Below are 22386 nucleotides of genomic sequence, written 5' to 3' on the forward strand. Positions count from 1 at the left end.
CCAAGAGTTGTGTGTAGTGCACTGAAGCTGGTGCTCAACTTAAAAATGCTAGGAACCAGATGATGCAATCCTGGCCCAATCAAAGTACATGATGTAATTAGAACAAAGGTCATGAGGGAAGATAAATTGGAAATTACAGGTACATTACAGTTAAAATGGAAAACTTTAAAAAGTTACAAAAATAATTTCAAAATTTCCTCTCCATTATACACAAAACCAGTCGATTTCCTCAATCAAACCATGAGGTGTTAAAGTCCCTAGAGTGTGAATCCGAAATGTCTCTCTGGCCTTCAGACGTTGCGCAAGCTGCAGTTTTGGAGCATGCATTTGTTCCAAGACAAAGAACTGTGGGTGCTTATCAGAGTGATTTGATGAAGTCCAGTGTTTCACCAAGGGAGCATTCTTCCTTTGTAGACGGATGTTACTTCTGTGCTCACAAATCCTGGTTTTCACAGGCCTAGTTGTATAGCCAGTGTACATTAAGTCACAGCTGCTTATACAATAAATAACCGATTTGGAATTACAATTAAGGAATGACTTAATGAAATACTACTTCTGCTTGGTAGAGTCAAGAAAATCAGTGTGATGCATTAAACTGCAAACAGAGCAGCCCCCACATGGAAAGCTACCTAGTGGTCTGTCCCTGCAACCCGCTCCCATCTGTCCTGTTTGAATGGATTTTAATCTGCTGTTAATTAAAACATCCAAGTTCTTAGATCTCCTATATGTAAAAAGGGGAGAAGGGCGGAACCTTGGTGAGGAGATGCCAGTGTTTCATAATAATTTCCTTTACCTGTCTTGACCTGCCATCAAATGTTAAGGGGATAATTAGTCTCTCAGTTTGACTTTGTCTAGTTTTAGGGGCCAATAAGGATGACCTGCAGGTATTTTTTGCTTTGTGATAAGCTTGTTTAACTATTCTGGAGGAGTAACCTCTCTCCCTAAACTGTCTCATCAATAAAGAAGCCTGTTTAACAAAATCATATTGGCTGCAATTCCTTCTCAGTCTCAGCATTTGAGAGTATGGTAGATTCTTCTTTAAATGTTGAGGGTGGAAACTGTCACTGACAAGTAAGGAATTAACATCAGTTGGTTTTCTATAACATCAGTTGGTTTTCTATAAGTGTCAGTCTCAGTCACATGGCCCACTCTCTTCACTACCACATCCAGAAAATTAATGGTATTTTTATCACAATTCGTCTCAAATTTAATGCTGTCATGTACACTATTGATGAATTGTTGAAATTCAACCAGTAGTTCTGAGTCTCTCCAGATTAAAAATATATCATCCAAAAATCTTTTGTACATAATGATGTTGTTTACATAAATGTTATTATCATTCAGGATATACTAGTTTTCAAAATTGTTCATAAACAAATTTGCCAACTCTGATGCAAATTTACAGCCCATAGCTGCCCCAGATATTTGCCAAAAAATCTTATTTTGGAATTGAAAGTAGTTTCTCTTTAAATCCATTCTTATTTTACTGACATGTCCTAAAAAATCCATTGTATCTTTCAAATAAGTACTGGTTTTGGAAAGAAAAGGTTTTAAAAAACTACCATGGATTTTGCTACTTTCCTACAAGGAAATTTTCTTTTATGGTGTTAGAATACTCTCAAGATACCGTTCATTCCAATTATTTCTATCTTGTTTTTAGAATTAGAAGATGGCCAGAAACAAGCAATGGTCAGTGAGCGAACGGAAGCCTTTACTACTTCCCGAAACTTACTGGCCTCTGGTGCGGATGCCATCGAACGGATTATGTCATCTTACAAAGAGGTACTGGGTTGATTTCTTTGTGATGATGGAAAGAGTTTAACAACAAAAATCTTAAAATAATATACAATGTTATTTTCTGTATGTATATTTACACAAAAATGTACTAAAATGTATGTTCAGGGTACCGTTTTGAGCACAGAAAGCAAGGTTTTTGGCAGGTTTCAAAGATTCAACATTAGATGGCATAAATCAACATACTGAAAGAACTGCTGCGACTGGTTTTTGTATATGTCATAATAACCATAGATTTCGGTGTTTTTGAGATCTAATCACATGTAAAGCTCTTTTCAGACATTGTTCTTGGCACTGTTATCACACACATGGAGCAAATATACTATCCACAATCTTCCTAATATATGCAATCACCCTTTTTTCACTGAAAGGGGAAGACATGTTAATTTTCCATCTCAGTATCAATGTGGTATACATAGGATTGCCAGGTCCAACTCAGGAAATATCTGGAGACTTTGGGGGTGGAGCCAGAAGCAAGGGTGTGACAACCACAATTGAACCCCAAAGGGAGTTCTGGCCATCACATTTAAAAGGACCGCATTTCTTTTAAATGCCTTCCTTACATAGAAAATAATGGAGGATGGGGGCACCTTCTTTTGGGACTCATAGAATTGGACCCCCCCAGTCCATTTTTTTTTAAATTGGGTGTTTTTTTGAGGAGAAGCACCAGATGCTATGCTGAAGATTTGATGCCTCTGCCTCCAAAAACAGCCCCCACCCCCACCCCCCGATACCCATGGATTGATTCTCCATTATACCCTATGGAGACTGATCTGTTGCACGTTGCTCCTTTCAGAAGAAATGGTGATAGCTTTACTCCAAACATCTATTAGTCAAGCTCAATCTCTGGATCTTGCAGGAAAAAATTCTAGGCCCTGAACAGCTGGGCTTTTGCAAAGGGGAGACCACTTTAGACCACTGCATTACCCTATCCCATCTAGTCAACAAGTACGCTGTGCAAAATAACCAGAAATTATTTGTTGCTTTTTTAGATTTAAAAGGCGCATTTGTTTCAGTTCACAGGGACCTCTTCTGGATTAAGCTAGATAAACTAAACATGGATAAAAGACTCCTTATGCTTATTAAGAGATTACACACTTCTACCACCTGCCAGATCAAATGCTCATTAGCAGGCAAGCTAACATCGAAGATTGCTGCCAATAAGGGTGTCAAATAGGGTTGCATTTTGGCTCCCTTTCTATTCAACCTCTTCCTTAATGACCTGGCTATTCAGCTGTCTGGTCCTGATTGCCATAGTCCAAAACTCGGTGCATTACATGTACCCTTGTTACTTTATGCTGACGATACAGTGCTGTGGTCCTGCTCTAGAGTGGGCTTAAGACGTCTGTTGTCCCGTTGTGGTCTGTATTTTACTAGTAATAAGCTCTAGCTCCATTATGAGAAGTCCAAAATCTTAGTTTTCTCAAAAAAGTGAAGACTTTACAAATGGGTTACTGATGGTAAAGAAATAGAGCAAGTCAAGTATTTTAAATACTTAGGTGTTTATTTTCAATATAATGTGACTTGGTCTACCCATCACAAGAGATGGCTATCAGTGCATCTGCCATAGCTCACTTTTTGTATGGCAGAGGTAACCAATTTGTGCCAGCTGCCATAAAAATATTCAAAGCCAAAGTGATTTCACAACTTCTGTATGGCATCCCAACCAGGATTGGATCTTATGAATGTGCTATCGAACGCGTCCAATCCAAATTCTTGTGTAAAATTCTGGGCATGTCAAAATGTGTCCCATATGCAGTTATCTGCTTAGAAATTGGCTTGTCTTTAATGGTTACTAGTGCATGGCTCATGACTTTCAAATTCTGTCTTTGCTTGCACTACAACTCTGAACCGGGGAGCTATATCTCTCAAATGCTCTCTGAATTTAATTTGTCAAATTGGTCAGCACAAATTGAGAGAAAAATCAAAGCAATGGGTTTATCCCTAGAACTATTGCCCATGCTGTCCTTCACCACCGCAGTCCAACAAATTAAAAACAGGTTGCTAGATATTGAGCGCCAAGACCTATACAGTCTGGCTAAGAAAACTTGTTCCCCACTGAGTTTTGAGATCTCTCTTAGTACTGGGAAAATGGCCTCATATCTCTCCGTCTTGCAGGTGCCACAGCAGCATAGAACTTTTTCCCTTGCCAGATGCAACGCCATGCCCTCTGCCATTCTTTATGGCAGATTTAACAAGACAGCCTACTCAGTCAGATACTGTCTCTGTAAGCAAAAAAGTGTGGAGTCAGTTACTCATATTCTTCTTTATTGTAATTTGTATACCGATCTTCATCACAAGTATTTACATCCTCTTTTCGTTAGCATGGTTGATTGTTCTGATGCACTTAAGGTCTATAGTCTTTTGAACGATACTTCATCTAGTGTCACTGAGAAAGTGGCTAAGTTTCTTTATTACGTTTTAAAGGCATATCAGAGGATCTAATAGAAACAGTTTATGTTTATGCTTTTCCTGATGTATATGTATGCAATCGTTCCGTTTTCTCTTTTTTAACCAATTTGCTCTGATATATATATCTATATGTTTTATGCCAATAAAGGCTAACTTGACTTGACTTAACTTGATATTTTGGGAGGATCACATATATTGGTCCCATATATGTGGTCAAACAGAATGACTAAACAGGGCTTAAAGATCTGCCACCGAAATCTTCCTATGCATATTGCTTAGATTAAATATAATTGGTGAGTTGTCTAGGTGTTTCTAGGGAGAAAAGAATGGAGAATTTGACCAGTTATTGCCAAATGTAGGTAACATTTCTGTATTAGGTTGATGTGGAGCCTAGAAATCCCAAAGGTGTTTGTGGTATTTCCCAAGTAGTTTTAAATTTCTCACTCCCAGATCGTCACTCCTGGATTATGAAAAGTGTGGCCATATTATTAGTACTGGTTATTTTTTATTCATAATGAACACAGAGGTATCTTATGTAATGCAATACATAAATTAGATTGCAAAACATTTTTTCCTTTTCTGAAGTAGCAATGTATTAACTGCCAGGCCAGTCCAAACCACCCAACTTATGTGTATCTGACAGAATTGTTATTTGAAGCAGGATCACTTGAGGTAAAATGCAAGTGGAACCTAAATTTTAAATGGAAACTAGCCCAGCTTTAAAAAAGGCATTTCTGTATAACTGTTCCAGAATCCAGACCATACCAAACAAAGATATTTATTTACCTATTTTCATGAAAACATCTACCGTATTTTTCGGACCATAAGACACACTTCCCCCCCCCCCAAAAAAAAGTGGGGGGAAAAGTGTGTGCGTCTTATGGTCCGAAGGTACATACCTTCGGGGGGGGGCGATCCGCTGCCTCTGCCTCCGATCTGGCGCTTCCCCCGCGCCTGCCTGTCTGGCTCCATCTTCTTCAGGCAAGCGCTAGGATCGCTCCACGTGGCCCCACCGCAAACCCAGCGCTTCGCAAGCGCCGGCTGCGGAGGGGGCAGCGTGCTTCCTCCTTGTCTGTCTGCCTGGCTCCACCTCTGATGCTTAAAGCAAGCGCTGGGATCGCTCCCTCCACCCTCCGATCCCAGTGCTTGCTTTAAGCATCACAGATGAAGCCAGGCACACAGGCAAAGAGGAAGCACCCGCCCCCTCCGCAAACCCAGCGCTTCGCGAGCGCCGGCTGTGGAGAGGGCAGCGTGCTTCCTCCTTGTCTGTCTGCCTGGCTCCACCTCTGATGTTTAAAGTAAGCGCTGGGATCGGAGGGCGGAGGGAGCAATCCCAGCGCTTGCTTTAAGCATCAGAGGTGGAGCCAGGCAGACAGACAAGGAGGAAGCACGCTGCCCCCTCTGCAGCCGGCGCTTGCGAAGTGCTGGGTTTGCGGTGGGGCCATGTGGAGCGATCCCAGCGTTTGCCTGAAAAAGATGGAGCCAGGCAGGCAGGCGCGGGGGAAGCGCCGGATCGGAGGCAGAGGCAGCGGATCGCCCCCCAGGAGGAAGGTGCGTCCTATGGTCCGGAGCGCCTTATGGACTGAAAAATACGGTATTTCCTGCTTTTCCTCAGGGTTCAGAGTGGCTTATAATAGTAAAATCATAGAGTTGGAAGGGACCTCCAGGGTCATCTAGTCAGCCCCTGTACAATGCAAGAAGTTCACAAATACCTCTCCCTAGATTCACAGAATTGGCATTACTGTCAAAAGGCCATCTAGCCTCTGTTTAAAAACCTCCAAAGGAGGCAAGCCCACCACTTCCTGCGAAAGCCTGTTCCACTGAGGAACCACTCCCACTGTCAGGAAGTTCTTCCTGAAGTTTAGCCGAAAACTCTTTTGATTTAATTTCAACCTGTTGGTTCTGGTCTGACCTTCTGGGGCAACAGAAAAGAACTAAATTTTTTTTTTCCTCCAGTAGTTAAAAAATTTTCAGTTTAAAAGCATAAATAAAATAACAAACCCCAAATCTCTCCTCCCTAACCCCCCCCCCCCCATACACACAAAAAGACTCAGAGTCCCTCGAAAGCCCTGGCAAACAGGGAGGAGACGATCTCAGGGGTGAGGAGACAGCTCTTATCCATTCAGGGAGTCCATTTCACAGAGCCAGGGCCATGATGGAAAAGGCCTGGGTTCTGGTTGACGCCAGATGAGCCATCCTAAGCGGTGCAATAGATGGCTGTTTGATTTCTGTAGTTGGTGCATAGGGTTATATGGAAGGAGATGGTCCTTCAGACGTGAGCATCCTAAATCATGAAGGGTTTTAAAGAGCATATTCAGTACCTTGAATTGAATTTAGAAACAGACTGGCATCCAATGTAGCTGTTTCAAAATGGGCAATATATGTTCCCAGTGGCTGTTCCCAGTGGCTATTAAGTAGTTAGGCTGCCACATTCTGGACCAGTTGTGGTTTCTGGGCTGTCTTTGAGGGCATCCCCATGAAAAAGTGCGTTACAGTAATCCGACCATGAGATTATAGAATCATGGATAAGTTTGGGCGGATCAGCTGAGTCTAGATAATGAGAGAGTTGTGAATCAGATGTAGCTGGTGGAAGGCTCCCATGGCTACAATGCCAGCTTGCTTTTCAAACAGCAAGGCGGTGTCCATGAGCACCCCCAGGCTCTTAACCTGCTATGAAAAAGCCAATGACACTCCATCCCGGACAAGTGGATTCAATCCCTAGAAAAAGGGTGGCGAAACTTGCTTAACGTAAGAGCCACATAGAATAAGTGTCAGATGTTTGAGAGCAGCAAGACATGTATATCAGAGGAAGGAAGGAAGGAAATAGAGGGAGAGGTAGAAAGAAAGCATCTCCAAGCCAACCAACAGGATGGTGGGAGCTTTGAGAGCCACATAATATGTGTGAAAGAGCCACATGTGGCCACCCCTGCTCTAGAATAACAAGCCTTCCCAGCCAGTATTACCTCTGTATTGTCTGGATTCAGCTTCAGTTTGTTCTTCCCTAGCCACCTGACTACAGCCTCAAAGCACTGCTTCAGAACTAGGAAGGATGCATCTGGAGGCTTGGACAATGAACTATAGAGCTGGGTGGCATCTGCATATTGACAATGCCCAACCTCAAAGCTCCAGACCATCTCGTCTAGTTGCCTCATATGTATTAAAGAGCATGGATGAGAAAATAGAACACAAGGTTAATTCCTCCCAGTTGATTCAGCTGAAAAGAGCCAAACCACCAAACAGCTATGCCCTTATTACCAGCTCCATCTTCAAACTGGTGGATAAAAATGAAGTGGCCAACTTTATCAAAGGCCACTGAGAGATCCAACAGTATCAACAGAGAGGATTATCCCCTGTCCACCTTTAAACAAAGATCATCCACCAGTGCAACTAAAGCTATCACAGAACCAACCCCAGGCCTGAAACCAGACTGAAATGAGTCAAGGACAGATCTATCGTCAAGGAATCCACCATATGCTTTATCGCCTTCCCTAAAAAAGGTAAATTGGAGACTGGCCTTTAATTGACCACCTCATCCATTGTAAATGAAGGTTTTTGAATTTAGGTCTAATAGCTGCCTCCTTCAATGGCCTTGGGAGAGCCCCCCCAATCAGAGAGAAATCGATTTTCATTCATGGCTCCAATGCCTTTTCCTGCAAGATTTTAAAAGCCAGGATGGGCATGGATCCAGAGCGCAAGAGGTGGCTCTCACACTCCCAAAGACCCTGTCAGCACCCAGAGGCAGGATCAGTCTGAAACTATCCATAACGAAAGGATAAGCAGACTCTTCTGACACCTCAGGTACTGGAACTGAACTCAGCTTGACCTCCAAGTCGGAAAGGGTGAGAGAGATTTCCTCAGTGAAGAACCTTGCAAAAACATCACAGTTGGGGACCAAATTTTCATCGCCATCAGGGTCAGAATGAGATGTTATTAAGTCACAAACCGCTTAAACACTTGAGCTGGATGAGATGACGAGATTCTGCTGGCACAATGGTGGCAGAGAAGAAAGTTGTCTTTGCTGCTGTTGCTGCTCCCTCACATTCAAAAATGTATTTGGAAAGATAGAAACGAGGCAGGGTAGAGAGAGAGTACCAGCACTGGAATATATATTCTCAGGGCTTTCTTTTTTGAGCAGGAACACAGTTCCAGCTGGCTTGGTGTCAGGGGTGTGTGGCCTAATGTGCAAATGAGTTCCTGCTGGGCTTCTTCTACAAAAAAAAAATGCCCTGTATATTATTTTATGCATTTAGAATTTTAGGCCCTTGAATTTTATGGCTGAGGCTCCTGAGCCATCAAGTAATAAACTTCCAGAACTTCTTAACAGAATCAGGCTTCGGATTCTGCATCATATATCTGCAGTGTGACATGTAACATTTATCTGATTCATGATTTTGATCCTGGTAGTTAAGAATGAATCAGAAAGTTCTATATACAGAAGTGCCATGTACATACTAGAGCTCTGGAGACAAGGCAGTAAACGGTATTATGACCTTCTCTGTAGTTTTTAATAATAAGTATTTGCACTGATGGTTTCATGTCTCCTAGCTAGGACTTTGGAACAAGGAGCACATGGAGGTTGACTGGAGGGGAGACCCTTGTACCTACCCCAGCACTGTTGGGGGGGGAAAGCACTTATGGAGAGCCAGTTTGGTGTAATGGTTAAGTGTGCGGACTCTTATCTGGGAGAACCGGGTTTGATTCCCCACTCCTCCACTTGCACCTGCTGAGATGGCCTTGGGTCAGCCATAGCTCTGGCAGAGGTTGTCCTTGAAAGGGCAGCTGCTGGAGAGCCCTCTCCAGCCCCACCCACCTCACAGGGTGTCTGTTGTGGGGGAGGAAGGTAAAGGAGATTGTGAGCCGCTCTGAGACTCTTCGGAGTGGAGGGCGGGATATAAATCTAATATCTTCTTCTTCTTCTTTTGGGAAAGCACTTGTATATGGGCTAGATCTGCACTATTGTGTCTTAATTTTAGAAGCGCCCCTTAGTTGAATTGTAACCATTCATGGGGAAGACTATCAGCATCCATCGGTTGTCCTGCTGAGCAGCATTGAATACTTAGTCTAAGTGGGACAAAATGGGGCAAATACTTCAACAGCATGCACACATAATATGACTGGAATATGTTATACATTTCCCTGCCACATCTCAGTGTTTGTACTAAAATAATGGACTTCGAAAAGCCATTTTTTCAGTTAATCAAAAATTAAGTTCCAAAAACACACGCGCCGGAGAATATAATACTGCAGCACACTATAGATATCTGTCGAATATTGGAATTTACCAGATATGCAAAAATACTGATTGCTCTAATGCAGGGGTGGCCAACGGTAGCTCTCCAGATGTTTTTTGTGCCTACAGCTCCCATCAGCCCCAGCCATTGGCCATGCTGGCTGGGGCTGACGGGAGTTGTAGGCAAAAAAACATCTGGAGAGCTACCGTTGGCCATCCCTGCTCTAATGTTTTGTTTTATTTCTCATGATCAGCTTTTCTAATAAGGAACAAATGGAGTTCTCTTTGCTGTGAAGGGGAGGCAAACAGTTGAATTAATAGAGCAAATTCTTGGCTGTGTGTAAATATTACACAACAGATAACTAAACGGTTTCCTCTAGTTATGTTTCATGGTACAAATAATATTTATCTTTCCATTCTTTCTGATAGGTCCAGATGTTTTAACCTAATTTCTTTCTGCTAGCAGATGATGCACTATAGTTTTGGGGTGATGCCACCACTTGTTGATTGATGGGGAAGTTGCTAGCTTTTGGTACTGTTTTCCCCCCCATCCCGTTTCTTTACATGCTTGGGTGTAACTTCCTGTGCTATTTGAGTACAGATGAAACAATTCACTAGGATAATTCCAGTTGCCATCTGTAGAGGAAGGTACCTGTGAAGAATGAGAGTTATCAAACTGTTGAAGAGAAAACGAAAACAGGCTCTAGAAAGAGACTCTGCGCAAGTGCCCCCCCACCCTTGCTGTCTTCCCAAGGAGGGAAGGTCCCACCCCTCCTCAAACCCCACCCTCTCCAGGCTCCACCCCTTAGATCTCTAGGAATTTCCTAACCTGGAGTTCACCATCTCCTTCCCTTCATCTGCCACTCTGACTTCAGCTTTTGATTGCCTTCTCCTCCCTGCAGCCTCTACATAGTAAAAGGACAGCCTTTCTCTTCAGTGAGGGGAGAAACCAAAGCAGTTTACATCATTCTTCTCTCCTTCCTTTGTTCTGAACAACATCCCTGTGAAGCACATTAGACTGGAAGTCTATGAGTGGTTCAAAATCATCCAGTCGGCTTCCACAGCAAGAACCTGTGTCTGGCAGACCCCGCATTGAAGCCCTAACACCTATGCCCTCCTCAAACTCCACCGCAGAATATTCAGGAATTTCCCATCAACCCAGAACTGGCAGCCATAGTCAGGACTGGCCCCAATGAGTTGTGCCTCAGAGGCCTTTAGTAATACCTTTCAGACCAACGGTCTGTCTCTGAAAACATTGTTGGTCTTAAGCACAGGACTTCAGTCTCTCTCTGTGTCTCTCTTTCCCTCCATCTCTCTCTCTCTCTCTCTGTATCCGGTCTGTTGTCATGGGATGCCATTTTTCCCCCTCTCCAGAGGAGGATAGGGATGAATCCTCAGCCAATCAAGAGAAGCCATTCTCTGGCTGTTTCCCTCCTCCTCCAGCCAATTGAGGAAAGGTTTTCTTTCTCTCCTCTGTGAATCAACACAACAGGCGGCTCAGCCAGTGGGAGAGTAGGGATAGCCAGTAACTGCTGGAAGTAAGGGGTGGTTGCCTTTTACCAACAGAATCAGCTTTGCTGGCTAGCAACAGCCACTCAAGCGGGAGACAGGAGTGAACTAAACCAATGGCATGCAAGTACTCTTGACTGATAGTCTGATGGGCCAAAGGTCCCACCCAGTCCCAAGCAGTTAGGTTGCTCAGTTTTGCCCAGACAAAAGGGATTTTATTACATTATAGATAGTATAAAACCAGAGATCCCTTTGCTCACAGACACTTCCCCCTTCCATTAAAGCCAGTTTCACAGCAGTGTCTTTCAACACGGTCCAGTGAAATGTGTCCAGAAATTGACCTTTTTGTGGGAAAGTGGATGAGTGCAATTGAGGGCCAAACTAGGCATTATTCCATTTTAGAGCTGAGCTTGGTCATTTAAAAATGCCATGTGGGCACGCAGCATTATGGGACCAGTGTGGGCACTTAAAAAGGCATGTGGAGTGGATAAGATTGTGTAGTCCTGCCACACTGTGCAACCACACAGCATTTTTAAATGACCATGTTCAGCTCTAAAACAGTGTCATCGTCCACAGACCAGACCCCATGGATGCTGTAAAGTCTAGTTTGACCCTAACAGCTTGCCACAAGTGTTTGCAGGCACCCATCCTTGCAGATGAAGAGTAGGCAGAATTTAAAAAGATGTGAATGATGGAGAACATTGAAGAGAATCTTAGCACAGCTGCCACAAAAATTTCCAGCCAGGGGCAAAATATCCTCATTTTCCATAAATAGACCAAAATAAACATTATTGTCTTAGGAGGGAATATATCCTGAAACTGCTAATCTGGAATAAAGGCTAATAGATATCAAACACCGCCTGTGAATCAAAGCCCCTCGGTATTGACAAGTGTTTTAACACTGTCTTTGAATCAAGGGTTACTTCGCAGTGCAACCTTAGGAAAGCATGTATGTTTTTGTGACAGGCAAGCAGCTGCGCTGCATCAGGCTAGGGTTGCTTTGAGTATCAGTCACCAGCTGCTAGTTGATCTTGAGCTGGCATGGAAAATGAAAGAGAGAAGCAGAGGGAGCGCTCACCTTTTTCTCTGAAGCGATCTGTGGCTTCCTTGTCACTTCTGAGACGAGAACGTTTGCTGCAAAGGCGTGGTAAACAGACCAGCACATTTGAATTGAACTGCGTGACCCACACACCATTTATGGTCAGCTTAAGTTCATTTTGAGTCAACAGCACGAAGTCAATTTAAGTGAATGTTTGCCAGGTTGCTGAATTAAATCATAAGACTTGAAATTGTGCGTTGCTCCTCTCCCCAAAGCCCCTAAATGATTTTTTTAAAAACTCTGTTGCTGAAGGTTTAGCTGTTTTATTATCTTGTTACCTGCTAATAATGACCTCGCTGCATGTTTTACAACCACCAGGAGCTTCATTGTTCTATTTGTGATGGAACTGTTGCATCACTGTCTCATGGAATGAATATTTGCATACATATCAAAACTGATGTCTGGCATTTCAGGAAAGCGCATGGATATATATGCAATCCAGTAATTTATCTCCACTGTAATTTGTTGTCTGGCAGGTCACCGAGTTAGCCGGCTACACTGCTCGGGTGTACAACATGTTTTCGGTCTTTGATGAAGTGAAGAGAGGCATTTACAAAAGGACAGCTGTGTCTCAAGAACACGAAAATGACAACACAAAGAGGGAGAAAACAGAACAGAATATTGACGGGCCCTTAGAAATCAAGGGTAATGAATTCTGTGGTACTTTTTAAAAAGGTTCTTCCTTCTGAACCTCCATATCCAGCAGCAGTTCAGCTCTGAATACCAGGAGGCAACATCTAGGGGAATCCTTGACCTTTATGCCCTGTTTTTAGGCCATCCAGGACAATTGGTTGGCCTTTGTGTGAAACAGGATTCTAGATTACATGTACCTCTGGTCTAACCCAGTCTAAGTTTTTATAATTGGAATCACTGAGGCAGCTATATAGACAAAAAGTTATTGCACATTTAATCCAACCTCTTTGCCAGGTACAGGCAGTTTAGGGCTCTTCCGCAACGTGTTTCCAAGTCTTTGCCATTATAAATTGTCTTCTGTAGAGACTGCAGGATTATCTGCACATTCAGATAAAGTGCATAGTTTCTGTAGTGTGCTGTTTTATACCATAGGCCAGAGATTGCACATTTGTACAAAAGTAGCATGTCAGGAGAATGTTTAAAGCTTAGTGTTCTTGAGATCTGGTTTTCTTTGTGAAAAGATTTTTTTAGGTGGCAAAGCGTGCAAACTTGCATTCCTCTGTATAGTATGGAAATATGATGTCGTGGTTAGAGTGTCATGCTAGGATCTGAAAGACCAAGGTATGAATCCCTGTTTTGCCATGGAAGCTTGCTGGGTAATCTTGGGCCAGTCAAGAACAAGTAGCCTAGTCTGCTTCACAGGATTGTTTTAAGAATGAAATAGAGAAGGGGCAAATGTTGTGAACTACTTTGGGTCCCTGTTGCGGAGAAAGGCAGGGATAAATTAAGTAAATAAAAACAGTACAGTGTGTAAATTTTGGCAAGTACCTTCTGACAAATGCAGTCTTTACTGCTGGTTTTTAATCACCCCCCATTTTATGTCACGTGCCATCTGAAATACCTCATGTTCGTTTTAAAAATGGCTTTGGAAAATGCTGCCTCCTTCCACATCAGAGAATGTCGCCAAAGGAGACGGGAGGACCTTACTAAACTCTGATAACAAAGCCTTCATTTTGTCTCCAACAAGCACGAGTACTTCATAAATGTGAAGACTGGCCCACAGAAGCAATTGCTGTGATGTCCCTTTTAGCATTACGTAGGCAGTGCCCTCAGTATGCATCCACCAAAGGTCAGCTACATGCCTGTGTGATTCAGCATACTACAGTGCAGTCCAGATAAAGGATTTTGCCTCAGAAGGAACAGTTCGTGCTCCATCTGCTGGGACTAAAAAGAATTAACTGTGCAATGTACTTTATGCTGCTTAGTCACCTCTAATACCAGTTGTTATCTCTAATGCTAAACACAGCAAAGCCAAGGACTTTGTGAAGTCTTTTAAAGGCTCCAGGGAGGGAGAGACCATTGGGGTTCACATGAACATCTTTTGGATCATTGGCACTTCCAAGTGGCTGCAGTTACAATGAAAACCTTGTTCTCTACTTTCTGTAACTGTGTGGTGAGGTAACTACGTGGAAATCCAGAAAAAGAACCAGGAAGGACTGCATTGTTCAGTGCGCAGAGTGACCAGAGATTACAGATAACCAGCTCTTGAGGTGCCTAGAGATGCCAGCACAGTAGGTTTTCCAGTGGTCACTGTGTGGCGGATGTTTGTGATTATCTGACCTCATTGAGGTGTTAATGATGGCTTGATGGATGTGGATATGTTATGTTATGTTTGTAAAAAGTTGTTAATGGCTGCAATAGAGCATAATACCATAGAGAGGAAAGGAGGACTCCAATGGTATTAGAAGAAAGGAGGACTCTATGGTATTATGCAATAGAGCATAATACCATAGAGAGGAAAGGAGGACTCCTCCCCTGCTTCCTTAAGGCCAAAACAGACATACTGGAGATCACATTGAATCTGATGGCATGAATGTTGGACAGGGCCTGTGGCTCAGTAGCAGAGAGTTTGTTTGGCATGGAGGGCGGGATATAAATCCAATATCTTCATCTACCTCACAGGGTGTCTTTTGTGGGGGAGGAAGGTAAAGGAGATTGTGAGCCGCTCTGAGACTCTTCGGAGTGGAGGGCGGGATATAAATCCAATATATAAATCCAATATCTTCATCTACCTCACAGGGTGTCTGTTGTGGGGGAGGAAGGGAAAGGAGATTGTGAGCCGCTCTGAGCCTCTTTGGAGTGGAGGGCGGGATATAAATCCAGTATCTTCATCTTCTTCTTCTTAATAGTCCAGTAACTTCTAGGGTTTGATAAAGCTAACTGCTGTAAAATTTCTGGGTCATCATGTGGTTGAGTGGCTCCTGGACCCACACTCCATCTTCTTGTTTTCACAGTTCTCCATCTCTCTATTGAAAGTAATTTGTTTATTTCATTTATTAAATGTATCTCTTCTTTCCACGTGACTCAGTTATGTGGGGGGGGGCATGAGAGAAGAGGGGATGTTTCAAGCCCCACTCAGTTTCAGCTTCCTTCACTGTTACTAGCATTTAAAGGGGAAAAGACACACCTTGTTTCCCCTTTTAAATGCCTAATAACAGTGTGGTGAGTCTGGTATCAAATAATGAAACCAAGCAGAGCCTGAAGGGTTCGGCTCCCTCCTCCAGTCTGGCGTGACCATGATCCAAATAGTAGATGCATACACGACCTGTTTCCTTTTTATCTGTGATCTCTGTCACCTCTGTTTTGCTCCATATCCTTCAATCTGAACCAGGTTGAATTTGATGGTGTGCATGAAACTATTAAATTACATGATGTTTAAAGAAACGCCTTGAAGTTACCTCCTTCATAGTTTCTGGGTCATCCATCAGTTTAGTTTCCTCCCCCCCCCCCCCACTCCCCCCTGTTCATGTCTTTAGGATGATCTCTACAGTCTTTGCTGCCAACTTCCAATACTAATTTTCTTAGTAACCTCAGGAAAGCTTATATTGAAATATTCCAGTATGTAAAACTTACTGTATCTCTGAACTCATGGAATATATTACAATATAGAAATTACAATGAATTTTACCACTGTAGCTCTTGGAAAGAATCCTTAATTTAAATTTGAATGGGTTCATTTATACACACTCTTTTCTTGTATAGCTGGCATCTGTTTTCATACAGTTTCGGCAGTGTGTATAACAATGAGTTTTACTGTGCATAGATGTGCCAGATATCTGGAAAGAGAACTATTATTCTTAATTACCATTTCCACAATAAAAGTCATAATCAGTGAGATATCTGGAAAGAAGAAAATTTTCCAGATTGGCTTCATCTGTAGGTTCCTTTCTTGAAGAACTGGGTAAAGATACCATGGAATGTGTGGTCCCTGTTGAACATACAATAGTGTTGTACAGTTTTTATTTACAGTTGGCATCAAAATTCTGTTAAAACCAGAAGTTAACATAAAATATTAGAGTTTGTAGAATCTTTCGGGATCAAGTGCCGTGTTCTACTGGAGAAAGTTTTCCTTCCAGACGTTTCGTTCTCAGCTGCGGAGAACATCCTCAGTGGCGTTGCAGCCGGAGCAGGCGCTCAGACCTTCTTGGCTGCTGTGCATTGAGTGGGGACTGTGCATTGAGTGGGGCACAGCAGCCAAGAAGGTCTGAGCACCTGCTCCGGCTGCAACGCCACTGAGGATGTTCTCCGCAGCTGAGAACGAAACGTCTGGAAGGAAAACTTTCTCCAGTAGAACACGGCACTTGATCCCGAAAGATTCTACAAACTCTAATGATGTTACCAGCCGTGAAAACCTGAAAACTTTGATAACATAAAATAAGTTTGAGATCATTGTATCTGTCTCTGTTCTGTTAGTAGAGGTACTTTCTTCCAGTTGGAGAGATCTTCCCCCTGATGCAAGGGTGTCTTACATCGGGGAAGGCTCCTTTTGTTGGAGGAAAGTATGTCCTGAAGTGGAAAGAATCCTAAGGATCCAGTAAGAGTTATTAACTATAGATTAAATCTTTTTGTATCGCAATATGATCTAATGTATCACACTATTTTTGATGAAAGCAATTCATGTGCAAGTCATTCCATACTCAACAGTATTCTGCCATGCGAAGATGGACAAGTTTCTGTCCGCCTACCTGTGTGTGTGTATGCCTGTGTGACTGCTCTACTAACATGCGTTGTGGTTGTTTTGTTTTTGCTTTACTTGTAGGAAAAGTGATAGATGTTGATCATGGGATTATCTGTGAAAATGTTCCTATAATTACCCCAAATGGAGATGTGGTGGTTTCCAGACTAAACTTCAAAGTAAGATGATATGCAAGAATCTTCGGATTGTTGCCATCACAATTAGCACCAAAAACAAAACAGCCCAGTACCTTTATATTAAATTCTTGGAGGAGCATATGGAAAAGAGGGGAAGTCAAGAAAGGTAGGCATAGATGTATACAATTTATCCTACATCAGAAAACAGGGAGACTTAAGGCTAGTCTAAACGGTACAGTGATCCTAAGGAGATCTCCATTTTCATGTGATATAAGCTTAAGAAGACAAGACTCACTGGAAAATACAATACTGCCAGGAAAAGTTGAAGGGAGCAGAAAAAGAGGAAGCCTCAACATGAGGTGGGTTGACTCAATTAAGGAAGCCCCACCCCACAGTTGGGAAGATCTGAGCAAGGTTGTTAATGATAGGTCATTAATTCATAGGGTCACCATACATTGGAAGGGACTTGACAGCACTTCACACACACACTCACACACACACACTTACTTACTTGTTGGTTATCCTGTGCAGTTGGGGTGTTGAACTGATAGCTTGCTGCCTCAGGGATTCTGATTTGAAACTTCCCGAAAGTATGAAGGCTATCTAGTTGTCTGTGTCTAGTTCTACTTCTAAAATACTGCTGTCCTTACAACTGCCTTTAGAAATCTAGCAATGACTTATGGGACAAGAAGCCTCCAGAGTTTGGTTGGGGGGGAGGGAGGAGACATCCCTATGGAAAAGTTAAAAAAAAAAAGTTAGACCAGTAAATGCTGAATAATGTTGCAGCCATCAATACGCACGGCAAGTATAGTAGATGACACCTGACAATTGGGAATTGTTTAGATTTAGCCAGACAGTGAGAATGAAGTGGTTTTATAATGATGCCGCTTCCAAATCAACAGCTATAACTCCAATGCTGGGAGTGCTTTATGTGAGTACTCCTGTCCCATGTTTATGTTGCCGTACTATGATACTAAGCTATAGCCATAGCCAGAAGTTAACTTTACTTCTCGAAATGGTCAAGTACTGCTGTTTTGTATGTTACAAATGTCATGAAGCCTAAGAGGTTAAAGGTCCTGACTCTCTTAGGATCCGCTTTCCTTATTTTTTAAAAAATGGAAGCATATACAGAGAAATCACAGGGAATTAATGACAGATTTAGAATGTGTGAGAGATTAACATTTAGTAAAGTTCTCTGGCGTCCTTCAACTTGTCTCACATTTGTAGCATTACAACTACCAAACCACCGCCAGGGCAGACCGGCTGTTACTGTCACTGGGACTTTTTCCAGTGGTCTGATGGCCTCCTTTCTCGCCTGGGTGAGCCCAGGGACAGAAGGTTGGTCCCCTAGTCTGCCTTAGCCTCATTTATGGGGAGGTGTGGGCGAAAGGGGGGGGGGGCCTTTCACAGAGACTGTCCATCCTGATCATAGCAGAATCTACCTAAAGCATAATTCAGTGCAAAATTGGACAAAGGCTAATATTTCAAAACGAGACAGATTTTTCAAAACCAACATAGTGTTATATTTTTTGTACTGTCCTAAAATTTCCAGAGCGTTATGTAGTTGTATGTATGCCCAAAGAAACCGCTGACCTGCAGTTGAGTGATGACTGGGTTAATGAGACCTAGACTGATAAGAGTTTCTTTAGCAGTCTATTTATTTGAGTTGGGAAAGGAATTCAGTGGCAGAATTTGTTTTGGTGCTTTTTTTCATATCTTGGATAAAGACATATTGTTGTGACTTTTCTCTATCTAGCTATATATTCAGGGCTTAAATTAGTTTTAACTGTTTAAACCAGTGGTGCGCCAGTGCTCCCTGCTGCATTGTGGCTCAAAAACTAAAACAAACCAAAAAAAACCCCCTGTTGTTTCTAAGAAGGAGGTATTCAGGTCCGTAGCTACTGGACTGACTGCCGTCAGTGAAAGATGGCTGTGAAGTGTGGGGAAATTCTGGGAATGAGCATAGAGACAGAAACATTTGAGGAGGAGTTGCCAATCTTTTCTTCAATCAGAGCTACCGTATTTTTCGGACCATAAGACGCACTTTCCCCCCCAAAAAAAGTGGGGGGAAAGTGTGTGCGTCTTATGGAGCGAAGGTACCTTCCTCGGGGGGGAGATCCGTTGCCTCCGTCTCTGATCCAGGCGCTTCCCCCATGCCTGCCTGCCTGGCTCCAGCTTCTTCCAGCAAGCGCTGGGATCGCTCCACGCTGCCCCCACCGCAAACCCAGCTGCGGAGAGGGCAGCGTGCTTCCTCCGTGCCTATCTGCCTGGCTCCAGCTCTGACGCTTACAGCAAGCGTCCCTCCACCCTCCGATCCCAGCGCTTGCTTTAAGCATCAGAGCTGGAGCCAGGCAGACAGGCACGGAGGAAGCACGCTGCCCCCTCCACAGCCGGTGCTCGCGAAGCGCTGGGTTTGCAGTGGGGGCAGCGTGGAGCGATCCCAGCGCTTGCTGGAAGAAGCTGGAGCCAGGCAGGCAGGCGCGGGGGAAGCGCAGGGATCGGAGGCAAAGGCAGCGGATCGCCCCCCAGGAGGAAGGTGCGTCCTATTGTCCGGAGCGCCTTATGGTCCGAAAAATAAGGTATACCTTAGTAATTTAAAAATATCCTGAGCTACTAAAAATATGTGTCATATATTTGCATACACCGAAGTGTGTGTTGCGTGTATACACACAGTGACACATCAGATCAAAGGATTGGACATTCCTGGGCCTTTGAGACTCATGAGATCATCCTCTGATTTATTCCTGGGTCTTCTAAAGGCTGCATGAGCTACTCTTCAGCAGCCAGAGGGCTACCTGTTGGAGACTACCCATGCTGGACTAACACATACCCGTCGTTTCCCATTTGATTTGGGAAACACTTTTATCACTCCTTTCTGGGCCTAGGTGGTCTTAACTCCTCGCAGAGAAATAAGTGGCCTGGAATGGTGGGTGTGGCCAATCATAATTGGTCATGCATGCTGTTAAATTAAGTAGTGCGAGGCTACTGCTGTGTATGCTTACGATGGGAAGAGAAAGACTATGAGAAGTAGACCTGAGGGGAAGAGATTTTTAATCTTAGATTAAAAAAAAAAAACAATCCAAAAAACCATTAAGCAAAATTAGGTGTTACTTCACCAGTCAAAGAACATGAAGCTGCCACTGTTTTGAGTCATTTCCTTATAACAGGAGTAACTTGCATTATATTGTAGCTCCCCCTTGAGGATGAGGACAAACACTGGGAAGGAAAGGGCCACACAACTGGCTTCACCCTCATGCTTGCAGTAATCATATGCGCTCTCCAGTACTCTCCAGTGGCATGAGATGGCACTATGGGAAAGTGCATATATTTGTAGGTGGCCTAATTCTTATTGCTGAAATGCACCCCATCAGTGTAATCTGTCTTGTTGGTGCGTGCAAAAGAGATGTTCTTCTGAGTATGTAGAAAAAGGAATTCTGAGGAACACTGACTATACAGTTTTACTCCCTGTTGCCCAAAATAAATTTCCCTTAAGGCTACAGTGCAAACAGTGTTAAACATAAACAAACATCTTTCTTGCTAAAGAGAAATTTCTGGGGGGGCGTGGCGACTGAGCTTCTGGTCAGTTGCATCCCTCCTACTCTCCTACTATTCCCAGATAACACAGCCAAGTGTGGAAAGAACATCAAGTTAAGTATGGGAAGGACCAGAGCAAAAAAAGGTACTAAAAACCCTCCCTATAGACCTCCTAGAAAGGGTAAAACTGACTTAGAAGAATCTGATCATTCTGATTTGGAGACTTCTCTGTTAGAGGAAATGGCGGCAAGAGGGAGAAACCCTCCCCAAAGCGAATAGACTGAGATACTGCACACCCTAACGGACATAAAGCATGAAATTAAGAATGATATAAGGTCTCTTAGGGGAGAGATTGGGGAATTAACAAGGGGACTTGGAGTTCTCAAACAGTCAGTCGAACCAATTAATAAGAAATTGGATTTCAGCATTGAAAACAACTGATAAGAAAGCTGAAGCTGCATATCAGACGGCAAAAAGACAGCAGAGGATTTGAAAGGCTTTAAAGATTTTGAGTCTTGGACCAAAAACAAGATCATACTTCAGGAGTTAAAACTGAGAGAAAGAAAGGCCAAGCTTCGTGGAATATCTGTAAATTTTGGGAAGACGGAAAACCTTACTACAGCTTTAAATAGATGGCTGAGTTAGATTCTTCTCACAGAAGGAGAAGCAGAGTCTCCCCAAGAGATTGTTACCTGTGCCTTCGGATTAAACATTTCCAAAAAGGCTCCTGACAACGTTTCCCCGGATATTGTTGTTGAATTTAAACAACTGCAGATGAAGAATAAACTTTTTTAAATTGCCAGGGAAAAACAGGGACTGTGCCTTGAAGACACAACAGTTTTTTTTTATTTCCGGATAGCCCAGCTGAAGTCATTAACGCAAGGAAGAGACTGAGAGACACAACAAAGATTCTACGTGATAAAGGAATTCAGTATAGATGGTTACTGCTAGGCCACCTAGTGGTCAATATGGAAAATCAAACTTTTACTGCATATAATGAGGCATCTGGCAAGGATCTAATTGACAGTGTAAAGAAAGGAAGAGTTTGAACTGAGAAATTATGTTTTCTTGAGGAGGAGAGTAATTAATAGGAGTATATGTATATAGTTAGTAGATGTGATAAATGGGAATGGAAAATAGAATTGAATTGTTAAAGCCAATGGGTTAGCAAGGAGGTGGTGGGTGTGCCCCCCCAGACCTCCAACTGTAGAGATTTTCTGCAACACTCAGTTCTGGAGGTAGCCCTGTCCATCTTTCTTTTGCAGGTATGAGAGAAGATAGCTAAAGTTTTAAAAATTAGGTGTGATAAGATGGAAGTTCGTGAAGAAGTAAAGAAGGGTTGGAAACAAAAGAAAGAATATAGTTATGATTAGAATAAGAATTAGGAAAAGTGGTATGGAGATCAGGTGAAATTGGGTAAAGAAGGGGAATAAGATAAAGGGGCAGAAGTTTATTTATTTGTTATTAGTATTCAGTTTAATTTGTAGAAGACAGCAAGCAAAAAACGAAAAGTATTTATATGAGATGTATAAATGTATAAATCTGTTGATACATGTACACTTAATAAAATATCAATTTATCAAAAAAAAAAGAAATTTCCACCATGCGGTAGGATTCCTTAGGGATCTCTCTGCACTGCAAAACCTGGACCAATGGGAAGAACAGTAATTATGTACACTACCTCAGTGTGCACAGCTTCCCCTAGGAGAGGGTTTCTTTGGCCCTAGAATTCTAAGCACAGTGGAATCAATGCTGGAAATGTAGATTCTGCCTAAATTAGAGAGAGAGAATGTATATATTTTTTTCAATTATTTGTACTTTCACTAAAATACATTCAGATTCACAGTGACAGGGTGATCACAGAGTGATAAAACTTAAGCTGCAATTCAGAGCCCTATGTATGCGGAGCTCCTCTTGTTAATTGCGATAGGTAAACGAGCTCCATATTCACACAAGGGTTGCTTTCTGTGCCTATAGCAATCAATAGGAGCATGCAAGGTTGGTTTGTGGCACTTTAGTTTAT

General features: G+C 42.7%; 1 protein-coding gene across 1 annotated transcript in view; it reads left to right on the forward strand.

Annotated features, from left to right (window-relative positions):
• ABCD2 (ATP binding cassette subfamily D member 2) overlaps positions 1-22386 on the forward strand; it is a 65713-nt gene that overhangs the window by 16978 nt on the left and 26349 nt on the right. Inside the window, exons 3-5 of the mRNA XM_060244744.1 lie at positions 1661-1782; positions 12521-12689; positions 16777-16871. Of these exons, the coding sequence (XP_060100727.1) occupies positions 1661-1782; positions 12521-12689; positions 16777-16871 (386 nt within the window). The remainder of the gene's footprint in view (positions 1-1660; positions 1783-12520; positions 12690-16776; positions 16872-22386) is intronic.

Source organism: Heteronotia binoei, chromosome 8 (assembly GCF_032191835.1).
Source record: "Heteronotia binoei isolate CCM8104 ecotype False Entrance Well chromosome 8, APGP_CSIRO_Hbin_v1, whole genome shotgun sequence".
NCBI classification, from domain to species: domain Eukaryota; kingdom Metazoa; phylum Chordata; class Lepidosauria; order Squamata; family Gekkonidae; genus Heteronotia; species Heteronotia binoei.